The following is a 25,375-nucleotide window of genomic DNA, read 5'->3' as shown; positions in this document are numbered from 1 at the left end:
TAGGGTACATTTTGTGAAGTGTGATTTGCATTTTCTTTCTTTCTTCAGGAACACAATCACAATACTGATTGAAATATTATACTTTATTTTTATAACCGCCATTGTATCACTTTTATTGATAGCGGCCCCCACAAGTTTGTTGTCCAGACCTTAATCCGGCCCTGCTTCTATTACACCACGAGATGTTGTAGCTCTATAGTTCACTGGTAAACAAAAGCCGTAGAGGGCTATATGGCAAACATATTTTTTTATGATAATGTTAGCAACATTATGCTAATGAAGTTAGAAGCTAATTGGCTGGTGTCTCCATCAAGTTTATCTCTCTCAAAGGCTTAGTATATTGGGGCATATGTATTAAGCCTTAACATGAGATAAATGCAAGGGTGCTAAGGAGAGATAAACATCCAGCCAATCACCTGCTAACTGCCATGTTACAGTCTGTGTTTGAAAAAAGTCAGTAAGGAGCTGATTGGCTGGACGTTTATCTCTCCTTATCACCCTTGCATTTATCTCTTGTTAAGGCTTAATACATCTGCCCCACAGTCCCTAAATTTGATATTTCAACCCACCTTGTTCCTGGTCTCCAACACCTCGCGAGGGTCAGTGAAGAGTGGCACAAATTGGTTGGGGTTCTCAATACGAATGGGCATCCCACTGCTGGGCTTCACAACTTCATCTGCCTTCAGCCACTGCAAGATGAAATATAGTGACAGAAACTTTCCAAGACCCATCTCCAAAATCTATATTAGTTAACCAAACCTTACAGAACTCTAGGACAGATGTATCAAGACCCCGAAAGAGTGGACATATCCCATATTGCCCATATTAACCAATCAGCTTTTACCTATCATTTTATAGAATGTACTTGATAAATGCCAGGTTGCTGGGCAACATGGCCACTCCCTAGGAGGCCGGATACATCTCTCCCACATTGTACATCTTATACATCTCTCCCCTAGGTAGTGACTACAGCGTGCAATAAATGCGCATAGAAAGCTACGCAACAAAGCATAGCACAATCATTTAAAATGTAATGTATTTAGTATAATGTCAGGAGATGTAATATAGGCAGACATGAGGATGTTAAAGCTATCAAACCATCATCCTTCATATCCTAGTATTGCAGATGGTGGGGCCACATGGCAATGGCGTATGTAAAACTAGAACGATGACTACAGTTACTGTATCTAGTGATGTCAGCAATGTCAAGGGAATATTATTATTAATTTGGGGGATATCTACAGTAATATAGTAGGTTGGCTGTTACAAAATAAATGTTAATGGAAACTGCCTTAAAGAAATATTTCCAGTTATAAATATGGGACGCTTGGTAGTACACTGGCAGAGCATGTTCTATAAAGGTATCCGCTGATTTTGACATTTTATTTATTTACATGAAAGAAATGCTTACTGAGAGAATTGTGCCTCAGCAGGTCAGAAATGGTACTGCAAGTCACCAGCAACCCAAGAGGTCTCTGGGGATTTGCAAAAAAGGTTTTATCCGCTGGTGGGAGACATTTCCTATACTGCACTAGGAGCATCTGGTTTGGTTATTCAGCAAATGTCAATCAGACATTTTTCTTTTTACAAAATAAGTGGAACTTGTCTAATAGGAAATTCAGGGTAGTAGGAACATAGGCCGTTAATAATATAAATGTGTGTATAGAATTTCTCATGCAGTGAGGTGGATGCCGTCTGAGGGTATTCGGTCTATTAGAATTCTCTGTGAGATAATTCCTTGTGTCTATACTGACAGAGGGATCACAAGAAATGGATTTTAGCGGCAATGTACCACAAATGTCACATGAGCCCTTACCGTGGTCTTGCTCCTTTGGCTGCTCACGTTCTCCTCAGCCACATTGACTCGCAGGTAGGTGTTAGGTGTATTCAGCCAGCGGGTCTTCTCTTTCTGCTGTTTTTGAGCGTGCTGCCGCAATGTGGAAAGAGGGATGCCTTCCTCTTCAAATACAAATGCAGTGACTGTAGCAGGGATCTCCACATCGCTCTTGTGTCTTGTTTTTTCTTGCACAAATGGGTGGCGGTATGTATAACCTGTGCGGTAACCCTGCAGGGACAGATGGCACTTTCAACCATTTTAGTCTCTCATAATTTGGAAATTAAATGCTTTGACTCAAAGTTCCCCCAGATCATTTATATAGACAATGGGTGAAAGATATAGTAGCCTATGCCATTGATAACAGTGCTTCCAGATGCCTAAAAAGAACACTATAAATTATACCATACTCTAAAGTCTCCATTTATAAGCAGTATGTTACCTTTTATCTAAAGCTTATTATTTATGGAATAGTAAAACATTTCTTGAGGAAAAAAAAAAGTCTGAACTCACCAAATTATCCATCATTCTCATTAAGGCCTCAAACTCATGTTCCCCCAGCCTGCTCTTCTGCATGGGCCCGAACATGCCTCCAGCCCAGCCGACCGTGCCCACCTCATGGGGGCGATATTTGTCCCGGTCCATCAGGATCAGGTTCTCCGGCCCTCCTGCACTCGGCACAGCTGAGACCTTAAACAAAAAGATCTTTTTGAGAACACCCTTCATAGATTACAAAAATAAAATAACCCGAAGATGTGAGTGACGCAAGACAGGGGCTCTCCAGGTATAGGCACTAGCACCTAATGTCCCAGCATTTACTAAGATGGGACTTCTACTGAAGATGGAATGTTGCCAAAAGCATCCAATCAGATTCTATCTATTATTTTCTAGAAGGTGCTAAATAAATAAGTAGAATCTGATTGGTGACCATCAGGGCCGGCGCCACCACTAGGCAAACCTAGGCATTTGCCTAGGGCGCCGGCCACTGGAGGGCGGAAAATGCCGCCCGGGTACCTGTCCTACCGGCGCTGTCTATTTCAATCTGGCGGCGGAGGCAGCGGGGGTCCCTGCAGTCTATTAAAAATCACGAGCGCTATCCACCGGGCTATGCGGAAGCGCTTCTAGTGTGAAAACTCTGGCAGCACGGCGCACGCTGATCTCAGCCAATCAGCGTGCTGCCAGAGTTTTCACACTAGAAGCGCTTCCGCATAGCCCGGCGGATAGCGCTCGTGATTTTTAATAGACTGCAGGGACCCCCGCTGCCTCCGCCGCCAGATTGAAATAGACAGCGCCGGTAGGACAGGTACCACCCCACACCTCACACCCCCCCCCCCCCCCCCCCCGGCACCGGGGCGCCCCCAGCCCGACTCGCCTGGGGCGCTCCGGTGCCTTGCACCGGCCCTGGTGGCCATGCCATCTTACTGCCCAAAGTTATTCTAAACTACATATTTTTGTAGTTAGTTAATAGGATTTGTTTGCTGATTGTGTGATGATATAGATATGGTGCATATAGCAATGATTATGAATGTGGTGAGCTAGAGAGCGGGGCTGACTTTTTTTTCTAGACCTAACAAAGGGCTTAATTCAGACTTCATTGCAGGACAAATTTGTTCTCAAAATGGCCAAAACCATGAGGTACTGCAAGTGGGGCATGAAATTTAAATTGCAGTGTAAAAATAAAGCAGTCAGTATTTACCCTGCACAGAAACAAAATACCCACCCAAATCTAACTCTCTCTGCACATGTTATATCTGCCCCACCTGCAGTGCACATGGTTTTACTCATTTTGAGAACAAATTTGTCCAATGTATCACCCGACGCGATGCGCGGTCCCACCAGTCGAATGTTGCGTCGATAGATATTATGTGCTGGCAGCAGGAGCTCTGGCGGCGGTTTCAGCCAATCAACGGCCGCCTGAATGTAAGGTCTCTGATTGGCTGAGAGCCAATGTTTGAAATGTTTTTTTTTTTTTTTCAAATTTTGCCACCCGCTGCTGACTACCGCCACCCACCAGCCCTGCTGCACAGCGCTCCACTACAGCACTGCCCACCACCAGCCCTCTTCTAGCACCCGATGTGGCATCACAAATGTCATGCGACATCGGGTGGTGGAAAAAAGCACGTGGGCACCATAAGATGCGAATGAATGTGATGGGACATCGCATTGCAATGTTGCATCGCATCTGATCGCATATGAGTATGGGCACCATTACCATGGTTCCACCAGCCCCACCATCTTACAGTTGATGTTAGCGCAGTATCGCTGATATGAGGGGCAGTCTAATGGCCATGAGCGAAAACAGTCATCTACCTGCTCTAAGCTGATGGGAAATAAGAATGAACATTACACATGTGAGAGGTCTTGTTAACATACATACTGAACCACCGCCTATTTCTAGGTTGTAGGTTTTGTCAGACAAACACTAAGATGGGAGTTATATTTCACATGGGATGTTGCTATAGGCAACCAATCAGAATCTACTTCTTATTTATGTAGCACCTGCTAGATGATGATAGATAGTATCTGATTGGTTGCCCATAGCATCCCATATGAAGTAGAGCTCCCATCTTATAAATTTCCCTCATTAAATGCTCAACTTTATTCAGTTAGAAAAGTGCCAGCGCTTGTGGCGCTCAATCACACCCACGATGTGAATGGGGAACACTCTTCTTTTATCACACAGCAGCACCTAGCATAGCTACATGTAGCATCTACAGAGCTTAATAGCTCCGCAGTGACAGGGGAGGAGAGCGATATGTAGGAGGCCAATAGAAAGTTTCACTGGCTTCCCAAGTAACGGTACCCAGTAATGTGACAGTACATAGACACTCTCTCTCCCAGCAGTGTACATAGACACTCTCTCTCTCAGCAATGTGGCTGTCCTCGGGCAGATTTAGGGCTCTTGCTCAGGAAAGTAGATTTAGTAGTTGTTTTCCAAGTTGGCAGCTTATATTAACCCCTTCCTGACGCAGCATGTTTTTGCCTTCCTGACAGAGCCCTTTTTTTTCAAATCTGACATGTATCACTTAAGTGGGGATAACTTTTTTTTGCTTTTACTTATCCCAGTGATTTTGAGATTGTTTTCTCGTGACACATTGTACTTCAAGTTAGTGGTAAATTTGGGTCGATACAGTCTGTGGTTTTTTGTGAAAAATACCAAAATGTCGTAAAAAAATGGAAAATTTAGCAATTTTCAAAATGTTAAATTTTCTGCTTGTGAGACAAATAATCTTACCACTCAAAATAGTTAATAACTAACATAGACCATATGTCTACTTTATGTTTCCATCATTATTTCAGCCTCCTTTTAATTTTTTTGGACACTAGGAGGCTTAAAATATGAATAGCAAATTCTCAAATTTTCAAGAAAATTTCAAACACTGATTTTTTTAGGGACCAGTTCAGTTCTGATGTGACTTTGAGGGACTTGTATGTGAGACACCCCCATAAATGATGCCATTTCAAAAACTGCACCCCTCACAGTATTCAAAACAGCATTTTGGAAGTTTGTTAACCCTTTAGGTGTTTCACAGGAATTAAAACAAAGTGTAGGTGAAATTTCAAAATTTCATTTTTTTTGCAGATTTGCAATTTTAATACATTTTTCTAAGGAACACAGTAGATTTTACTAGAGAAATGTGACTAAAAATTGATTCCCCCAATTCTTTTGTTTTCATAAATATCCTATATGTGGCCCTAGTGTGCACGTTGACCAAACCACAGGCTTCATAATAGAAGGAGCACCTACTTGATTTTGGAGCCTCCTTTTTATGAGATTATTTTTTAGGCACCATGTAGGTTTCTAGGCACCATAAGATGCTAAAAGTTAGGAACCCCCCCACAAGTGACCCCATTTTGCAAACTACACCCCTCAGGGAATTCATCTAGGGGTATAGTGTACATTTCAAACCCCCAGGGGTTTCACCAATTGTGGTACAACTGGGCAGTGAAAATGAAAAATTAATTTTTTTACACAAAAATGCAGTTCTGGCTCCAAATTTTTCATTTTCACAAGGAATGAAGGAGACAAAGCACCCCAAAATCTGTGCCCCAATTTCTCCCGAGTACGGCAATGCCTCACATGTGACCAAAAAATACCATTTGGGTGCATGGCAGGACTCAGAAGGGAAGGAGTGATTTTTGGATTTTGCAGCTCAGATTCTGGTGGAATGTTGGTGGGTGCTATGTCGCATTAGCAAGACCCCCGAAGCACTAATACAGTGGAACCCCCCCACAAGTGACCCCATTTTGCAAACTACACCCCTCAGGGAATTCATCTAGGGGTATAGTGTACATTTCAAACCCCCAGGGGTTTCACCAATTTTGATACAACTGGGCTGTGCAAATGAAAAATTACATTTTTTACACAAAAATGCAGTTCTGGCTCAAAATTTTTCATTTTCACAAGGAATGAAGGAGACAAAGCACCCCAAAATCTGTGCCCCAATTTCTCCCGAGTACGGCAATGCCTCACATGTGACCAAAAAATACCACTTGGGTGCATGGCAGGACTCAGAAGGGAAGGAGTGATTTTTGGATTTTGCAGCTCAGATTCTGGTGGAATGTTGGTGGGTGCTATGTCGCATTAGCAAGACCCCCGAAGCACCAATACAGTGGAACCCCCCCACAAGTGACCCCATTTTGCAAACTACACCCCTCAGGGAATTCATCTAGGGGTATAGTGTACATTTCAAACCCCCAGGGGTTTCACCAATTTTGATACAACTGGGCTGTGCAAATGAAAAATTACATTTTCTACACAAAAATGCAGTTCTGTCTCAAAATTTTTCATTTTCACAAGGAATGAAGGAGACAAAGCACCCCAAAATCTGTGCCCCAATTTCTCCCGAGTACGACAATGCCTCATGTGTGACCAAAAAATGGCAGGACTCAGAAGGGAAGGAGTGATATTTGGATTTTGCAGCACAGATTCTGGTGGAATGTTGGTGGGTGCTATGTCGCATTAGCAAGACCCCCGAAGCACCAATACAGTGGAACCCCCCCACAAGTGACCCCATTTTGCAAACTACACCCCTCAGGGAATTCATCTAGGGGTATAGTGTACATTTCAAACCCCCAGGGGTTTCACCAATTTTGATACAACTGGGCTGTGCAAATGAAAAATTACATTTTTTACACAAAAATGCAGTTCTGGCTCAAAATTTTTCATTTTCACAAGGAATGAAGGAGACAAAGCACCCCAAAATCTGTGCCCCAATTTCTCCCGAGTATGGCAATGCCTCATATGTGACCAAAAAATACCAGTTGGGTGCATGGCCGGACTCAGAAGGGAAGGAGTGATTTTTGGATTTTGCAGCTCAGATTCTGGTGGAATGAATGGTGGGTGCTATGTGGCATTAGCAAGACCCCCGAAGCACGGTGAAATGATGAACCTAATAATCCATAGATGTGTGGTATATTTTAAAACACTCCTTTATACATAGGCCGGGTTTGTCGGGGCAAGTTTCACAGTGGAAAATAGTATCCTTTCTTATTCCCTTTTTATAGCAAACTTTGCACCTTTTTTGTGTCCTGCCCTTTCTTGCAGTGGAGGGGATTTCGTTAGGAAAATGCTGCCCTGGTACAATACGGGGGGCCAGTACTAGAAGTACTGGGGCCCTCTGCCTGCTGGTTCCCAAATATTAGGCCCTTTATGACTTCCTCTTGAAAGTGCATAAATGTCCCCCTCTGGCTGGTAGAACGGAATAGCACGTAAGCGTTATACAGTGCCATCTGGATGATATACACGGCCAGCTTCTTGTTCCAGATTTTTGTTTTCCGCAGGGGACTGTACGGCTTCAGTACCTGATCTGAAAGATCCACTCCGCCCATGTACTTATTGTAATCTAGGATACAATTAGGTTTTGAGGTGTGGGTACTGGTACCTCGTACAGGGATGGAGGTGGTACTGTCTCCATGAATTGTTGTCAGTATAAGGACATCCCTCTTGTCCTTATATTTGACCAACAACATATTTTCGGTGGATTGTGCCCTGCTTTCACCCCTTCTCAGTACTTGGGCAATGTGCGTTTTTTGGGAGGCCTCTTTGGTTCTTGCGCACAGTACCGCAAGCTGCTGTACCTCTTGAACCAAGGGCCTTAAACAGGGGGATGCTAGTGTAAAAGTTATCCACATAGAGGTGATAACCTTTATCCAGGAAGGGGTGCACTAAATCCCAGACAATTTTTCCACTAACATCTACGAGGGAGGGGGGGCATTCTGGCGGTTCAATTCTTGAATCCTTCCCTTCATATACCCTAAACCTGTGGGTGTACCCTGAGGTGCTTTCACACAGTTTATACATTTTTATGCCATACCTTGCCCTCTTACTGGGAAGGTACTGGCGGAATTTAACCCTTCCTTTAAAATGTATAAGGGACTCGTCGATACAAATAAATTTTTCAGGGATGTACATCTCTGCAAATTTGGCACTGAAATGATCAATGACCGGCCTGACTTTGAATAGCCGGTCAAAGGTGGGATCATCTCTGGGTGGGCACTGTGCATTATCGGTGTAATGTAAAAATTTAAGGATTGTCTCAAAACGAGTCCGAGTCATGGCCATACGGTAAAAGGGGGTGCTGTACAGAACATCTGTACTCCAATATTGCCTAATTTCTGGCTTTTTTACTATGCCCATATGTAACACCAGACCCCAAAACATCATCATCTCTACTGCATCTACAGGGGTCCACCTAGCAAATGATGACGTGGGGTTTTGAGCAATAAACTGCTGGGCATATAAATTACTTTGGTCCACCATTAAATTTATAAAATCATCAGAGAAAAATAATTTGAAAAAAGTCAATTTCTCTGAGACCTGTTGAATCAAATTGGATTCCTGGGATGGCCAAAAACTCAGGAACCTGGGGCTCAAAATTGTCTGGTGGTGGGGTCCATACGGGATCAATCATTTGGGGGGGGGGTCTCAGCTGCTCTATGGGGGCGTCTTTGAGGGGGTCCCTCATCACTAGAGGAGGAAGAGGAGCTTAAGACGAATCCTTCAAATTCCCCGCTTGCGTCACTGGCTGTGTCAGAGTCAGAGGCAAGCATGGCATATGCCTCCTCCGCTGAATACATTCTTCTGGATGACTGGGATGACATTTGGGATGACATTTGGGATGCCATTTTTATTTTTGTGTTTCTGTAAGTGTAATGTTTCAACACGTGTATAGTGTTGGGGGGGTACAAACTTTATTTCAACACGGGGGTATGTAGTGTGTAGTGTGTATGTAGTGCAGAAAAAAAAATACTTTATACAGGAATTTGATCCCAATAAAAAAAAAAAAAATTGAAGGGGTTAAAAAAAAAAAAAAAAAAAGGTCCTGCGCCAAAAATTGAGCACAGATGTTGGTCAGTAACGTCCGTCACTGAACAGCGCTCAAAGGCAACAGGACACACACAAAAGCAACGTGGGTGTAAAAACAATAAAAAAAATAAAATAAACCACAGCACTCTCCCAAAAAAAAAATACAATTTAAAAAAACTGCAGAAAAAACATTATATCAACCCTGTGCCAAAAATGCTGTTCAGTGATGTACGTCACTGATCAGCGGCCACAGGACACCCACAAAAGCAACGTGGGTGTAATAAACCACAGCACTCTCCAAAAAAAAAAAAAATTTAAAAAAACTGCAGAAAAAAAATTATATCAACCCTGTGCCAAAAATGCTGTTCAGTGATGTACGTCACTGATCAGCGGCCACAGGACACCCACAAAAGCAACGTGGGTGTAATAAACCACAGCACTCTCCAAAAAAAAAAACTGCAGAAAAAAATGATATCAACCCTGTGCCAAAAATGCTGTTCAGTGATGTACGTCACTGATCAGCGGCCACAGGACACCCACAAAAGCAACGTGGGTGTAAAAACAAAACCCCACTGCACTCTCCAAAAAAAACCTGCAGATCAGTGATGAAGTGATGCAACAATTAATTTAAACTGATCAGCACAAAAGGGGGGGCAGCAGGGGGGGCAGCAGTCAGTTGCACAGGCAGCACAACCTTTGGTGCAACTGACAGGTATATATATATAAAAAAAAAAAAACCAAAAAGTTGCTGATCAGCACAGATATACTGATCAGCAAAAGGGGTGCAGCAGACACAAAATATAGCACTCTCTATCACTCTCTGTCACTCTCTGTCACTATCTGTCACTATCTGTCACTATCTCTCACGATCTGTGACTCTATGACACTGCAGCAGCAGCACACAGAAAGTCACAAGATCCAGGAAGCATCCAGCTGCTGGCAGCACGCTACCAGCGGTGATCAGGTAAGTATCAGGCAAGGATCAGGTATGTATATCACGACAGATTGGTCGGTGACCGCTCTGCACGCAATTCCAGACCGGAATGGCGTCTGCAGCGCAGTCACCGTTAGTTTAAATGACGCGCCTTGGCTGTGATTGGTCCGTCGGTCTGACGGACCAATCACAGCCTTGGGGGCAGGTGGGGTGAGGTGGGGTGAGGTGTGGTCATCACCGGTGACCCCCTCATGCCCCCTCACACCCGACGGTGATTGACACCTGTGTTACAGAGCGTCTGATTCGCCGGTAACACAGGAAAACGCTGCGACTGGCTGTTCACATTGAACAGCCAATCACAGCGATCGCCGACGGGGGGGAGGCATCGCCGCCCCCCCTGGGCATGCAGGGACATGTCTGCTGTCAGGGACAGCAGACATGTTTAAACTGTCACCGCGTCTATAGACGCGGGGACAGTTTAAAGTCATGACGTATATATACGTCATGTGTCGGGAAGTACATCCCGGCCATGACGTATATATACGTCAAATGTCGGGAATGGGTAATGATATATTCTGTATTCTCATTTTTTATTCTGCAGATTTTGCTTTTTTCTTCAACATGCAATATATCTAAAGTTAAAAGGGCTATTCACATATAGAAGAATCTACAGGTTCAGAAGGGGCTCAGAGTAAATGCCTATCAATAAAAGTGTCACAATATACTTTACGAGGTTAAAGATCAGTCCGACTGGAACCCAAAGTGACATAATAACTGTGACAGATGAGTTAAAGGAGGTGACTGTGTAGAAACAACCTAATGACAATTACCTATTTTATGGCCTATATAAGGTCCCTGAGGGGCAGCCAAATTTAACAGGATCACCACAAAATGTACATTGTTGACCACACCAGGGAGGGGGACATGAATAATTCACTACTATTGAGAACCAATGTCCTCCTATGTATCTTGGCCATGCAGTTGTGACAATGGTAGGCTTTCAGAGAGACACGTGTCTGAATGAATGTACACTATGGGGGGAGATGTACTAAAGGTGGCCATACACACGCAGATTTATCTGCAGATCTGTCTGGTTGGAACAAAAACATGGTTATGGATGAGATCAAATGACAGTTGACCATTTGCTTGGAAATGCTGGAAAACTGACAAACTGTCACTCATCCATGACCATGTTTTTGTTCCAACCAGCCAGATCTGCAGATAAATCTTACTAGTATATGGGCACCTTTAGTCTTCAAGAGAGATAAAGTACCAGCCAATCAGCTCTTAACTGCCATGTTACATGCTGTGTTCAAAAAATGACAGTTAGCAGCTGGTTGGTCGTTACTTTTTCTCCATCCATCCACTTGATTTCTCTCCAAGGTTAGTACATAGACCCCATAAACCTAAATGTCCTTTATGATACATCATTTGAACATTAACCCCTTATCCGCCTGTACCTGGATTTCACAGGCAGCCTGCAGGTGAAAGATTTTATAGAAAGCTTCTTCGACTGTTTCACCCAGTGCAACGACCCCATGATTCCGCAGGATGAGAACCTGGGGGACAGTGAAGAAGAAAGTGTAAGATACTTGGGGACAGTGATAGTTCCTATAACACTGTAACAATAAGGAATACACCAAATTCAAGGATATGAAGAAGTGAGGTGTGTGAGAAAGTTGTGGTACAACCTTGCCGGTAGGTCCCAAGCACTTCTGCAGCTCGATTCTGTCCTTCTCCTCTTCCATGTCTCCAATGAAATCATAATACACCACCTCCCCAGCCAGCAAAGCATCATGGGAGATGGGTAGGAGGCCACACTTCATGGCGGACACCTACAATAAAACAGAGCAAGTTGGAAAATTTGCAACTAATAAGATGTATTGTCTGCTGGCCTGTGTCCTGCTCTATCTGAGCAGCACACAATATACATTTAGGTTATCTTGCATGCTCTCACCGCCGTCGTGGCTGCTGTGTGCAGCTGGATGATACATTTCACATCCGGTCTGGCAGAGTAGATCGCTGAGTGCAGGCTGAAGTCTCTGGTTTCCACCTCAAAGCTGGTGCTGCCGACCTCCACCATCTCCCCCAGGATATTAACCTTTACCTGTCAGAAACATTGAACAAGATCCTTTAATTGTGAATAACCAACAAGGAGGAAGATATCAATAGACAAATGTGAGATGGCTTCTATGGTGACTAGATGTAAATGGCTTGAAAAGGTTCCTCCTGTGTTTTTATTTTTTGGATGGCTTCCTCTACTAATATCCACCAACCCATATTTGCCTACTTTTGAAAACTAGTTTCAGGGAGATTACAGTTGGTAGTAGAATTTTGCACAGTGCTCTATTGAGGGGGGGTGTCATGCTCCACCCATAGGGCGTGTCTAGTTCCATATATGGAGAGATTGTGAAAAGAGATTGTGAACGTGGCACCTAGAAGCGTGGGTGTGCACTGCTACATCTGAGAGGAATCTTTTAAAATTATGAATATACAAATGTAGATGATCCCCAAAGCAGTTAGTAAGAGCTACTATACTTGCTAAAGTGCTGGGAAATGGTGCTGATGATTCAATATAACTGTATCTGTCGCTCATTCCTTTTCCCCCCAAAAAATGGAACAGTGTAATGTGGGCTAGGTGAAATGAGGGAGATAGCTAGACTAATGAGGGAGAGAGGGAGGTTGCCTACTCTCCTGCATTCTGCAGGAGACTCCCTGAAATATGCACCAACCCCAATCTGACCTGCTATGATTCTGGGCCTCCCTGACTGCGAAGCTACTAGCTTGGGAGGCCAATGCAAGATATTATCTTCAGAAACTGACCTTCAATTAGTCCTGACAAGGGTTAGATGACACTTTTTCCTTTACAAGAGTTTCCATAGCTGTCCCCAGTTTAAATCACAAAAAAAAGTGCAGGTGCGCTATACATAATTCCTGGCTCTAGCACGCTAGGGTGCAATTAGCGGTCTTTAAAACGTCTCTCAGTAAATCACTATTTGTGGTCTGGAAAATGTGCTTGGTTTGAAAATGTCCAACCTCCGACACTTTGGAATGTGGAGAGTTGGACATATCTAAAAAAATGCACTGTGAAAACGTCACAGCAAGATATCTTACTTTACGCCACTATATAAACATACATCATACATTCAATAAAACATATGTATCCATTTTTCTAGTAAAACACTTTTGGCTTAAAGGTTCTTTCATCAGCAATAAATTGGGGCAGTTCTCCATTTTGAGATGTCTGGGTCGGATGATTACAAAATCCAATCATGTTGTATAATCTCAGTTCACGGACCCCAAATCCATGTTGAATTTTGCCCATCATCCGAAAGATCGATAATCGTCAGAGTTGGCTGTTTGGTCAACAGATGGACATTGGGGAATATGACATTCTGCTAACTGATGTATGCTCAACATTCAATTGTTGATGACATACACTGAACTGTTTTTGTTGTATGTAACTTTTTTGTTTGTTATAATACGTTTGGCACAGTTGTCCTGGGAGTGGTCTTCTCCACCAAAGTGGAATTAGAATGTCACTGTATTTATTCCTTTACTTAGAAAGGGACCACCTAAGTAAAGGTATAAATACAGTGACAGGAGTTATATGTGGTTAGGCCTTGATAAAGACACTAGTTGTCTTTATCTAAATCTGATGTGACACTCCATATCATTTGTTTATAGGAAAAGGGGTATGGGGGGACAAGTATATATATATTTTATATTCATTTTTTTCTGTTTTTAATATTTTTTGACCATTACTCACACTATTTGGGCGGCTGATATACCATGGGATAAGAAAGAAACTGCTACGTTGGGATACACAACATACCCGTGTAAGCATACATGTGAGCCTATTGATTTACAGAAGTGTGTTTAAAAGAATTGCTATATAAGATACTGTACCTTTATGTGTTTTCTAACCTTTGAATGAATGTAAGCTGATTGTGAGTATCAGTCACCTTATATCCGCACAAAGGGTGACCCTTAGAATATCATTCACTTATTCGACATTTGGACGAAATAAAACATCTGTGGGATAATTTTCAGCTTCACTCATAAACTACTGGCCCTTATTCTGGTTCACTCACAAAGGCAAATTCCTTCTCAAATGGACAAAACCATGTGCTCTGCAGGAGGCGCATATGTAACATGTGCAGAGAGAGTTAGATTTGGGTGAGTTATTTTGTTTCTGTGCAGGGAAAATACTGACTGCTTTATTTTACACTGCAATATAGTTCTCACTTTGAAATAAAACCCCACCCAAATCTAATTCTCTCTGCACAAGTTACATCTGCCCCACCTGCAGTGCACATGGTTTTGTCCACTTGAGAAGGAATTTGCCTTTGCGAGTGAACCAGAATAAGGGCCTATGATTTGTGTGTTTGTTATATTTTCCAAGAAGAACATTAATTTCTGTGTGTGGACTTTTTATTATATGGTGTATACCAAATTTATTATCAAGATTGCCTGTTAGTAGAGCTTCATTACAAATCCATAGTTTGTTCTTGTTTTTAGTTATGAGCGCCGATAAGGAGCCTTTCTAGTATATTTTCCCAGCCGTGTGAAAACGTCCAAAACCATCCATAAGCCGCTCAACATCAAATGATTTTTACACTGGGCATCCGTCATTCTTGTGATGCCTAAAGTAGCCGGAGACGTACTAGGCGACTGCACTGAAAACAGGCATATTCAGCCAGTTGCTGATGACTTACACCCTCCCCTAAAACGCTTGGGGCATGCCTGCATTTCCAATGTCACTCACAGCATTTTGTTTAGCATGCCTAGTGTTTCTCTTTGCGCTCCCATGAAATGGACGGTCACTACCCAGACACCTACTTCCTGTCATACGGCCAGCGATTAAAAAAACAAAAAACAAACACGCTTTCCTTACAGGACAGCCTCGCACATGTGTACTACAGACCATATGCATGTGCGATATATCGATAGTAGTCCCTGGCGTAAATCTTCGTTGTGCGATCAGGGGTGAATTACCCTCATAGGCCATTGTGGCAATGTGCATCTTTCTTTTTGGACACCATGGATAAAATGAGATGTGTAATTAACTATAATTTTTGAAAAAATCCCCCCCCCCAAAAAAGATCTGTACTCACCAGGACTGAGGCAGTCACTTCATTACAAGCCACTCCTCGCGGGCTGAATAAGAAGTGATCCTGTTCTTTATTCACTCTTATCTGAAAGCAGAACATTGGCAATATGACATAATAGCATGGGAACACAGAGATGACATGTTGTACTGTGCGGTAGATCAGGGGTTCTCAAACTCGGTGCTCAGGTCCCCACACAGTTCACATTTTCCAGGTCACCCGGCAGGTGCACAGGTGCATTCATTACTCGTTTTAAAAGATCTGCAGGTGGAGCTCATTATTTAACTTGTGATTCTGTGAGGAGACCTGCAAAACATGCACTGTGCGGGGTCCTGAGGACCGAGTTTAAGAACCTGTGCGGTAGATAATATATACAAGTTAAGAACCTTTAAACTGATATTCAGGAGGAGATTGGTCAAGTCTTTTAAAAAGAACTACTGGGGGTGTTGCCTACAGCAACCAATGTAGCTATCATTTTATAGAATGTACTAAATGGATAATTCTAGAATGTGATTGGTCACTACGGCGGGCACCTCTGGAAGTCCTCTTTAGAAGGTTTGGAAAATATTCCTCAATATGTAACTGATATCCACGTTCAAACCAGTGAAGCGCTAAAATCTGGGATTGTTATAATATAATACTTCAGTAAAAGCTACAAATACTGGGAAAATGGATTGTCATGCTATTACATATATCTACTATGGCTTTCATGAAAAAATAGGATTAATACTAATGGTACAACAGCTACAAAATCAATCACAGTGTGCGCATTGGTGATAGGACTCATTATCATATCCCTTTGCCATAGAACTAGGCACACATGCGCATATGTAGACATGTGATGTCACACCAGGTGTTTAGCTTGTTTGCTGTAATGAGAAGGACAGGGAACATTGTAGGTAGAAATGACTTACAGAAGCAAACGTGCCACTGAGTTGGGCCCATCCATAGAGGTCTAGTAGTCTGTAGACACTGGCGAGTTTGCATCTCATTAGCCTCTCTCCCTTCACCAGAGGTAACGAGTCACTGAAATGAAGGTCATTGATGGGAGCCACCATGGAGAAGTCTGAAACATGGAGCATCAGTTTTTTCAAGCTTATAAAACAGATTTGACAGCAGATAAGAACATTTGGGCCCGTTTCGTGTGCTCTAAACACATGCACATGCATATATTAAAGTACATTTTTTTAAATGGGTGCCAATTAAGCGAGTATATTTTTGGGTTGTGGGAGGCAGCCATAGTACAAGCATAAGCTATGAAGTAACGCATCAGTGCACTCTCGGTGGGAGGATTAACTTACTGCTTTGCCAGGCTTATTTCTGCATGCCAGTAGGGGCTGCACTCACAGAGAACATCCACATGTCCTCACATGAACTTGCAGTTGCAGCTTATTAGTTGATGTATAAAGCAGTGGAGAAGTGGACCAGTGGAGAAGTTGCCTGTAGCAACCAATCATCTTAAAGATGGTATTTAATAAGTACATTCTATAAAATTAAAAGTAAAATCTGAATGTTGCTAAAGGGAACTTATTCATTATTTTCACTGCTTGATACATCAACCCCTTCGTTCCTAAATATGTGACAGCTAGGCATCTTTTATGTGCTAAGCCTTGGACAGCAAGTTGAGAGAGATAAAGTTGTGAAGGCAAGCAGTGGGGTGCCCATCCAATTGATAACCCCAGCCAATTTGGTGCATTCTTCACTGACCCTTGCAAAGTTTTAGAGACCAGGAACAAGGTGAGTTAAAATTTAGGGGCCAATGTACTATGCCTTGGAGAGAGATAAACTGGACGGATATAAAGTAACAACCAACAAGCTCCTAACTGTCATTTTAAACACAACTGGTAACATGACAGGAGCTGATTGGTTGGTACGTTATTTCCGCCCACTTTATCTCTCTATAAAGCTTAGTACATACAGTAGACCTCTTAAGCACCTAGTGTGATTTGGCTACAGTGTGATATTTGCTGTTCACCGCTGCTTTCTTTAGACTAGGGCCTTCACCTGTTTCTGATCTTGCCTTTGTCAGCCTTGTCTGATGACTACACATAGGCCCAACTTAAAATCAAAGCAACGCAATGGGGCAGGCCCTGGGCAAAGCAATACACTGGGGCTCCGACCCACCCAGAGTTCTCGGGAATACATTAATATAAATCATAACAGACTAAGGGGTAGATTTATTAAGCTCGGTGAAGTGATAAAGGGTCTGGTTTTTATCACCGGCCAATCAGCTCCTAATTGTGAAGTTACAGGCTTGGTTTGAAAAATGACAGGTAGGATCTGATTGGCTGGTGATAAAAACCAGACCCTTTATCACTTCACCGAGCTTAATAAACCTACCCCTGAGTTATATGGGAATTAAAGCTGATAAACAAGGCTGGTAGAAAAATATATTTGCCCTTTAAGTTTTTTGCGACAAGAAGTACACCTTAGTGGCTAGGGCTAATTCATTTTCAGCAATTTAAGGAATACTGGGACGGGTCTGCCGTTCAGGCATTGCTCCCGGCCTAGGAGAAGAGTGGGGCACTTACTGACTGGACAGGAGGGGAAGACAGATGGTGCCGTGCTGGCCATGAAGTCAGCGATTTGCCTGAGAGCCCAGATATTGGAAGAGTTGTTTCCTTTCTTCATCTGCTCCTGAATGAGACTTTCCAGTTCCTCCCTGAAGGACTGATAGACACAAAGACACGTCACTCAAACCATAACACTGCAGTAATATGGGGACTGAATGATGACATGGATAGAAAGTATTTAGCAACAAAAACCTAAAAGATAGTATGCTGTGTAAAACTACTTTATGCACAATGCAAGAAAAACAGTTGTCTTCTATAGAGATTAGGGTGAAGATGTGTCAACCCGTGTTACAAGGACAAGTGGAGAAATTGCCCTTATCAATGAATCAGATAGAATGTACCAGATACATGATCACTGGAAGCTAATTACTTGTTATGCGCAACTTCATAGTGACCTACCGTGTTTCCTTGATAAGACCTACCCCGAAAATAAGCCCTACCCTTATTTCTGAACAACGGTCCAAAATAAGCCCTACCCCGAAAATAAGCCCTACCCTTTTTCTGGACAACGGTCCAAAATAAGCCCTATCCCGAAAATAAGCCCTACCGAAATCTCCATTTTCCCGAGGCCCTTCACTAAACTACCGATACCCCAGCTATCTCCCTCACCCCCACCCTGCATGAAATGGAGATATGGATGCTGCTGCGGTACGGTAGCAGCCCTGGTACCGCTGAAGCCTCCCGGTTCCAGGAATGCATTACGCATGGCGCCACCGTGCACCATCCAAGCGGCGTCTGTACGGTAGACAGGCAGGAACGGAGTGACAGCAGCGGCGGAAAGGCTGAAAAATATGGATGGAAAGCGGGAGTTGTGCTGAAAGTAAACGGTGATATGCGGGAGGGGGGCATTATTGGGATGAAAGCAGGAATGGAATAAAATAAGCCCTACCCCAAAAATAAGCCCTATGGTGTCTTTTGTTTCCAAAAATAAAAGACAGTGTCGGGAAACATTTTATCACTTGTATGTCCATAGGTCTTCTGACTACTGCCCCCAGTTACATTCTTGTCACAACATAATGTTTTGGTCGTGGACTGTTTATAGTGAACTGTCTTGACAAATATATTTTGTTCTTGCGTACATTTAGTGAATATCTATTGTTATGGTATGTGTTATTACATTTTTTGGATTCAAAAGTTCAATAAAGATGAACTTGTAAATAAAAACAAAAAGACACATTTTACCTCTGATGCTATGGGACTCTGTCCAAAATGCAAAATGCGAGGAGCCACTTATTTCCACAACTTTTGGGAGTGTGGGCGTATCAGAATATTTTGCAGGAGATTGGTGGGTTTCCTGAACTTCTTATTCACTTTACAGCTTTTTTATGACCCCCTACCACTATTATTCTTATACTTTAAAAACTGGACCTTAGGTCCGAATAAAAAGAAAATAGTCTCGTTACTTACACTGATACTGGTTATAGCTAAGAAACGGATACTGACACACTGGATCTGTGGGACTGCACTGAACTTAAGAATTCCCTGCTCAAGATGCTATTCTTTGAACGCCATGCAGCCCTAAGTGATATTGAAAAGGGAGTAAAATACTTCTATGCCAAATGGGAAATATATATACAAACCTTGGATAGTGGGATGCAGACCTCCATTCAAAGGGTCTTTGAAAACACGACTTGGTACTTACTGTGCCAGGTCACATATAGCTAATATCTAATAATGCCCTCGATTTGCTGATAGATACCTTGCCCCCCCCACAGTATGTCCACTCCCCCCCCCCCCTTGTTGCACCCCTTATCCTCTTATTCTACATTTTTATGTATATTTAATTAAGATGTTATGTGTGACTATGTTTACTATAGAATCAGGAGACATCTGGTATACATCCTGTTAAGACCCTGTAAACTTCTACATTGGGACTCGACTTTACTGACCTACCTAACACCCACCTCCACTTTACAGTCTTGTCCTTTTGTGGAGTAGCTCTCTGCAGATGTATGATGAATAACCATATGCAAGTAATACCCCTTTCACACCGCACTTGTTAAACGGTATATTGCCGTTTTTTTTCCACTTCAACACGTTTAAGGCTGCAGTGGGAAAGCGGCACAGTTCATTTACCGGTTAAAGATAACCGGTATTTCAAAACGTTTCAGAGCCGATTTTTATGCAGTGAGAATGGCTCTGAAATGGTATTTAGTAAAAACAACAGATTACAGACCTGTGATAGGCTGTCCCCTGCGTTCTGTCTTGAAATGTGTTCAGGGGATTAAACGGGTTGATTGATGTGAATGGTATTTAAACGGTAATCTACTGCAATGTGAAGGCTCAGACCCATTTTAAATACCGTTTTAAAATACAGTTTTTTTTAAACGTTTAGGCAGTGTAAAAGTGGTATTATACATGTCAAGTGTTTGTTCAATGGTTATACTTATTGTACAATCATAAAACTTATCAATAAAATGTATTTAAAAGAAAAAAAAAAGACAAAGAGCAATTTCGGTGACCTATGGACCACACACAGCAGAAGCCCCTTACTCACCGGGCTCTGCAGGATCATGGTGACTCGTTTCTTCTGATCCATGACATTGAAATCCTGCCTGAGGTCAGCTGCCATATTTCGCTCTCGCAAGTATTCAGGATCATTCTCCGTAAATCGGTCAAAGTATTTCTGCCCATTCGAGGGAGGGGAGGACACAGGCTCCGGCGTAGTATGACTACTCATCTTTATGATATATCTCTGTCACGACCAAACATCGGTTCTGTGGATTGGAAAGAAGGTTCATATGTAAGTGAACTTGTTATTAATGTTTACAAGAACTTAAATATATAAAGTAACCTTATAAGGTAAGAGGTGAACATTTATATAGAGGAACAGTCTAATGGGGCCTACACACAGAGGGCATTTTCGAAGTGATCTGACTAGATTTCTTAGATGCCCCTACATCGCTCCGTGTGTAGGGGCCATAGCGATACGCAACCCTGCGGGTCACTATCGCACGGTGATTAATATGCAGCATGCTGGATATTAGTCTCTTAATCAACGGACAGGGCCAGTGTTCTCACCGGAGAACACTGGACCGGACCCATTGCTGTATGCTGAGCAATCTTGCTGAGCCTTCTGAGGGCCAGATGTACCAAGCTTGAAAAGTGACAAAATGGAGAGTGATAAACCACCAGCCAATCAGCTCCTACCTGCCATGCTACAGATTGTGTTTGAAAAATGACAGGTGGAATCTAGCATCGCTCAGAATGCTCAGCGACTTGCAGTGTGTGTAGGCCCCTTAAGGGGTGAATCTTTTTCTCTGAGAGGGTGTGAGTTGCCGTTTAGTGCTAGAAACAACACCCAAAATTGCACAACCAAAGGAAAATGGCTGCTATCTTTAAGTCTTTGGGGTAGATGGATCAAGCCTTGGAGAGAGATAAAGTGGATAAGTTGCCCACAGCTACCAAACAGTTTCTAAGGGGTAAATCTTTACATCTCAAAGACTGTGCTAGATAAATGACAGTTAGGGGCACATTTACTAAGATGGGGGTTCTATTTCAGATGGGATGTTGCTACTGGCAACCAATCAGATTCTTTCTACTGTATTATCTTCTACAATGTGACAAATAAATAAGTAGATTCAGATTGGTTGCCTAGATCAACATCCCATCCCATATATATATATATATATATTTTTTTTTTTTTATTAGTTTTGATGCCTGATAATACATCTGATTGATATTGTATCCTGTAAATATCAAACCTCGCTGCTGGTCTTAGTACATATGCCCCTTACGTCACAGTGGGAAGTTCGCAGACTGAGTCCTACTTCATTTCAGCTCTGACAGAGTTAAATAAAACTTCTTTGTTAGGTGTAAATGCCTGTGATAATGCTGCGCTACGGCAGTGCTGTGTAATACCATTAAAGCGATTAGCCATTGTAAGCCTGTTATAGAGACTTACATGTAAGAAAGTGACTTGAATGTTTAACCCCTTCCCGACATTTGACGTACATTTACGTCATGGTCGGGAAGCACTTCCCGACACATGGCGTAAATGTACGTCATGGATTTAAACTGTCACCGCGTCTATAGACGCGGTGACAGTTTCAACATGTCTGCTGTCCCTGACAGCAGACATGTCCGTGCATGCCCAGGGGGGGCTGCGATGCCGCCCCCCCGTCGGCGATCGCTGTGATTGGCTGTTCAGTGTGAACAGCCATTCACAGCGTTTTCCTGTGTCACCGGCGAATAACGTTCGCCGGTGACACGGGATCGGAGGTGATTGGTGCTGTAAAGTACAGCACCAATCACCGCGGGGTGTAAGGGTGACACTGGTGTCACCCCACCTCACCCCGCCCGCCCCCAAAGGCCGTGATTGGTCCGTCGGACCGACGGACCAATCACAGCCATGGAGGGGGGTTTAAACTAACGGTGACTGCACTGCAGACGCCATTCCGGTCTGGAATAGCGTGCAGTGCGGTCACCGTGCCCACCTGCCGCCATATACTGACCAGAACCTTGCTCCATACTTACCTGATCACTGCTTCATCACTGCTTGATCACTGCTTGATCTGTGCTTGTAGTGTGCTGGATGCTTCCTGGATCCTGTTGCTACTTGTGCCTTCCTGTGCTCTGAAATTGTGCTGCTGCAGTGTAATAGCTAGATAGAGAGATAGATAGAGAGAGATAGAGAGATAGAGAGAGATAGAGAGAGAGATAGTGTCAGAGAGTGCTATATTTTGTGCTGCTGCAGTGTGATATAGTTATAGATAGAGAGAGAGAGATAGAGAGATAGAGAGAGATAGAGAGAGAGAGATAGATAGAGAGGCCTAGTGACAGAGTGCTATATTTTGTGCTGCTGCAGTGTGATAGTTATAGAGAGATAGAGAGAGATAGAGAGAGAGAGATAGAGAGAGATAGTGACAGATTGTGCTATATATTTTTTATATAACTGACTGCTGCCCCCTCCTTTTGTGCTGATCAGTATAAATTAACTGATCAGCAACTTTTTGGGGGCGCAGGTTTTTTTTTATATATAGATATACCTGTCAGTGCTGCTGCTGCAGTGTCATAGAGTGATAGATAGTGAGAGATAGAGAGATAGAGAGAGATAGTGACAGAGAGTGATAGAGAGTGCTAAATTTTGTGTCTGCTGCCCCCGCCTTTTGTGCTGATCACTATATCTGAGGTGATCAGCAACTTTTTTGGGGGTACAGAGGTTTTTTTTTTTTTATATATACCTGTCAGTTGCACTGTCAGTTGCACCAAAGGTTGTGCACCTGCTGCACCTCACTGGTAATCAGTGTCGCATCACTGATCACCTTTTTTTTTTTTTGTGAGTGCTGTGGGGTCTTTTTTTAATTTTTTTTTTACACACACTGTGATTTTGTGGGTGTCCTGTGGCCACTGTGCGCTGATCAGTGACGTACATCACTGATCAGCTTTTTCGGCACAGGGTTGATCTATTTTTTTTTTTTTTTTGATCAAATTCCTGTTGCCTTTGAGCGCTGTTTTTTTTTTTTTTTTTAACCCCTTCAATTTTTTATTTTTAACCCCTTCATTTTTTTTTTTTTATTGGTATAAAGTATTTTTTTTTTTCTGCACTACATACACACTACACACTACATACCCCCCGGGTTGAAATAAAGTTTGTACCCCCCCCTACACTATACACGTGTTGAAACATTTCACTACCAGTAACACAAAAATAAAAATGGCATCCCAAATGTCCTCCCAAATGTCCTCCCAAATGTCCTCCCAGTCATCCAGGAGAATGTATTCAGTGGAGGAGGCATATGCCATGCTTGCCTCTGACTCTGACACAGCCAGTGATGCAAGCGGGGAATTTGAAGGATTCGTCTTAAGCTCCTCTTCCTCCTCTGGTGATGAGGGACCCCCTCAAAGACGCCCCCGTAGAGCAGCTGAGACCCCCCCCCAACAATTGATCTCGTATGGACCCCACCACCAGACAATTTTGAGCCCCAGGTTCCTGAGTTTTTGGCCATGCCAGGAATCCAATTTGATTCCACAGGTCTCAGAGAAATTGACTTTTTCAAATTATTTTTCTCTGATGATTTTATAAATTTAATGGTGGACCAAACTAATTTATATGCCCAGCAGTTTATTGCTCAAAACCCCACGTCATCATTTGCTAGGTGGACCCCTGTAGATGCAGTAGAGATGATGACGTTTTGGGGTCTGGTGTTTCATATGGGCATAGTAAAAAAGCCAGAAATTAGGCAATATTGGAGTACAGATGTTCTGTACAGTACTCCATTTTACCGTATGGCCATGACCCGGACTCGATTTGAGACAATTCTTAAATTTATACATTACACCGATAATGCACAGTGCCCACCCAGAGATGATCCCACCTTTGACCGGCTATTCAAAGTCAGGCCGGTCATTGATCATTTCAGTGCCAAATTTGAAGAGGTGTACATCCCTGAAAAATTTATTTGTATCGACGAGTCCCTTATACATTTTAAAGGAAGGGTTAAATTCCGCCAGTACCTTCCCAGTAAGAGGGCAAGGTATGGCATAAAAATGTATAAACTGTGTGAAAGCACCTCAGGGTACACCCACAGGTTTAGGGTTTATGAAGGGAAGGATTCAAGAATTGAACCGCCAGAATGCCCCCCCTCCCTCGTAGGTGTTAGTGGGAAAATTGTCTGGGATTTAGTGCACCCCTTCCTGGATAAAGGTTATCACCTCTATGTGGATAACTTTTACACTAGCATCCCCCTGTTTAAGGCCCTTGGTTCAAGAGGTACAGCAGCTTGCGGTACTGTGCGCAAGAACCAAAGAGGCCTCCCAAAAACGCACATTGCCCAAGTAATGAGAAGGGGTGAAAGCAGGGGAATATGCACCGAAAATATGTTGTTGGTCAAATATAAGGACAAGAGGGATGTCCTTATACTGACAACAATTCACGGAGACAGTACCACCTCCGTCCCTGTACGAGGTACCAGTACCCACACCTCAAAACCTAATTGTATCCTGGATTACAATAGGTACATGGGCGGAGTGGATCTTTCAGATCAGGTACTGAAGCCGTACAGTGCCCTGCGGAAAACAAAAATCTGGTACAAGAAGGTGGCCGTGTATATCATCCAGATGGCACTGTATAACGCTTACGTGCTATTCCGTTCTACCGGCCAGAGGGGGACATTTATGCACTTTCAAGAGGAAGTCATAAAGGGCCTAATATTTGGGAACCAGCAGGCAGAGGGCCCCAGTACTTCTAGTACTGGCCCCCGTATTGTACCAGGGCAGCATTTTCCTGATGAAATCCCCTCCACTGGAAAAAAGGGCAGGACACAAAAAAGGTGCAAAGTTTGCTATAAAAAGGGAATAAGAAAGCAAACTATTTTCCAGTGTGACACTTGCCCCGACAAACCCGGCCTATGTATAAAGGAGTGTTTTAAAATATACCACACATCTATGGAATATTAGGTTCATAATTTCACCGTGCTTCGGGGGTCTTGCTAATGCCACATAGCACCCACCATTCATTCCACCAGAATCTGAGCCGCAAAATCCAAAAATCACTCCTTCCCTTCTGAGTCCTGCCATGCACCCAACTGGTATTTTTTGGTCACATGTGAGGCATTGCCGTACTTGGGAGATATTGGGGCACAGATTTTGGGGTGCTTTTTCTCCTTCATACCT

At 43.0% G+C, this 25,375-nt stretch overlaps 1 protein-coding gene across 4 annotated transcripts in view; it reads right to left on the bottom strand.

Annotated features, from left to right (window-relative positions):
- The window catches only part of ADD2 (adducin 2), a 105,389-nt gene that overhangs the window by 15,089 nt on the left and 64,925 nt on the right, over positions 1-25,375 (bottom strand). For 3 of the 4 annotated variants that reach the window (XM_083184516.1, XM_083184518.1, XM_083184519.1), the window contains exons 2-11: positions 20,259-20,478; positions 17,720-17,858; positions 16,103-16,254; positions 15,195-15,275; positions 12,035-12,184; positions 11,769-11,912; positions 11,538-11,636; positions 2,348-2,524; positions 1,817-2,065; positions 570-689 (exon numbers count right to left, since the gene is read on the bottom strand). In XM_083184516.1, coding sequence (XP_083040642.1) covers positions 570-689; positions 1,817-2,065; positions 2,348-2,524; positions 11,538-11,636; positions 11,769-11,912; positions 12,035-12,184; positions 15,195-15,275; positions 16,103-16,254; positions 17,720-17,858; positions 20,259-20,441 — 1,494 coding nt within the window. In that variant the 5' untranslated portion in view covers positions 20,442-20,478. Of the gene's footprint in view, positions 1-569; positions 690-1,816; positions 2,066-2,347; positions 2,525-11,537; positions 11,637-11,768; positions 11,913-12,034; positions 12,185-15,194; positions 15,276-16,102; positions 16,255-17,719; positions 17,859-20,258; positions 20,479-22,237; positions 22,261-25,375 lie in introns of those variants that run through there. The other variant, XM_083184520.1, reaches the window with a different exon arrangement.

The sequence above is a fragment of the Crinia signifera genome, chromosome 4 (assembly GCF_055691185.1).
Source record: "Crinia signifera chromosome 4, ASM5569118v1, whole genome shotgun sequence".
Taxonomy (NCBI): domain Eukaryota; kingdom Metazoa; phylum Chordata; class Amphibia; order Anura; family Myobatrachidae; genus Crinia; species Crinia signifera.
Note: the sequence above shows the minus strand (reverse complement) of the source record. Positions and strands in the feature narration are given on the sequence as shown.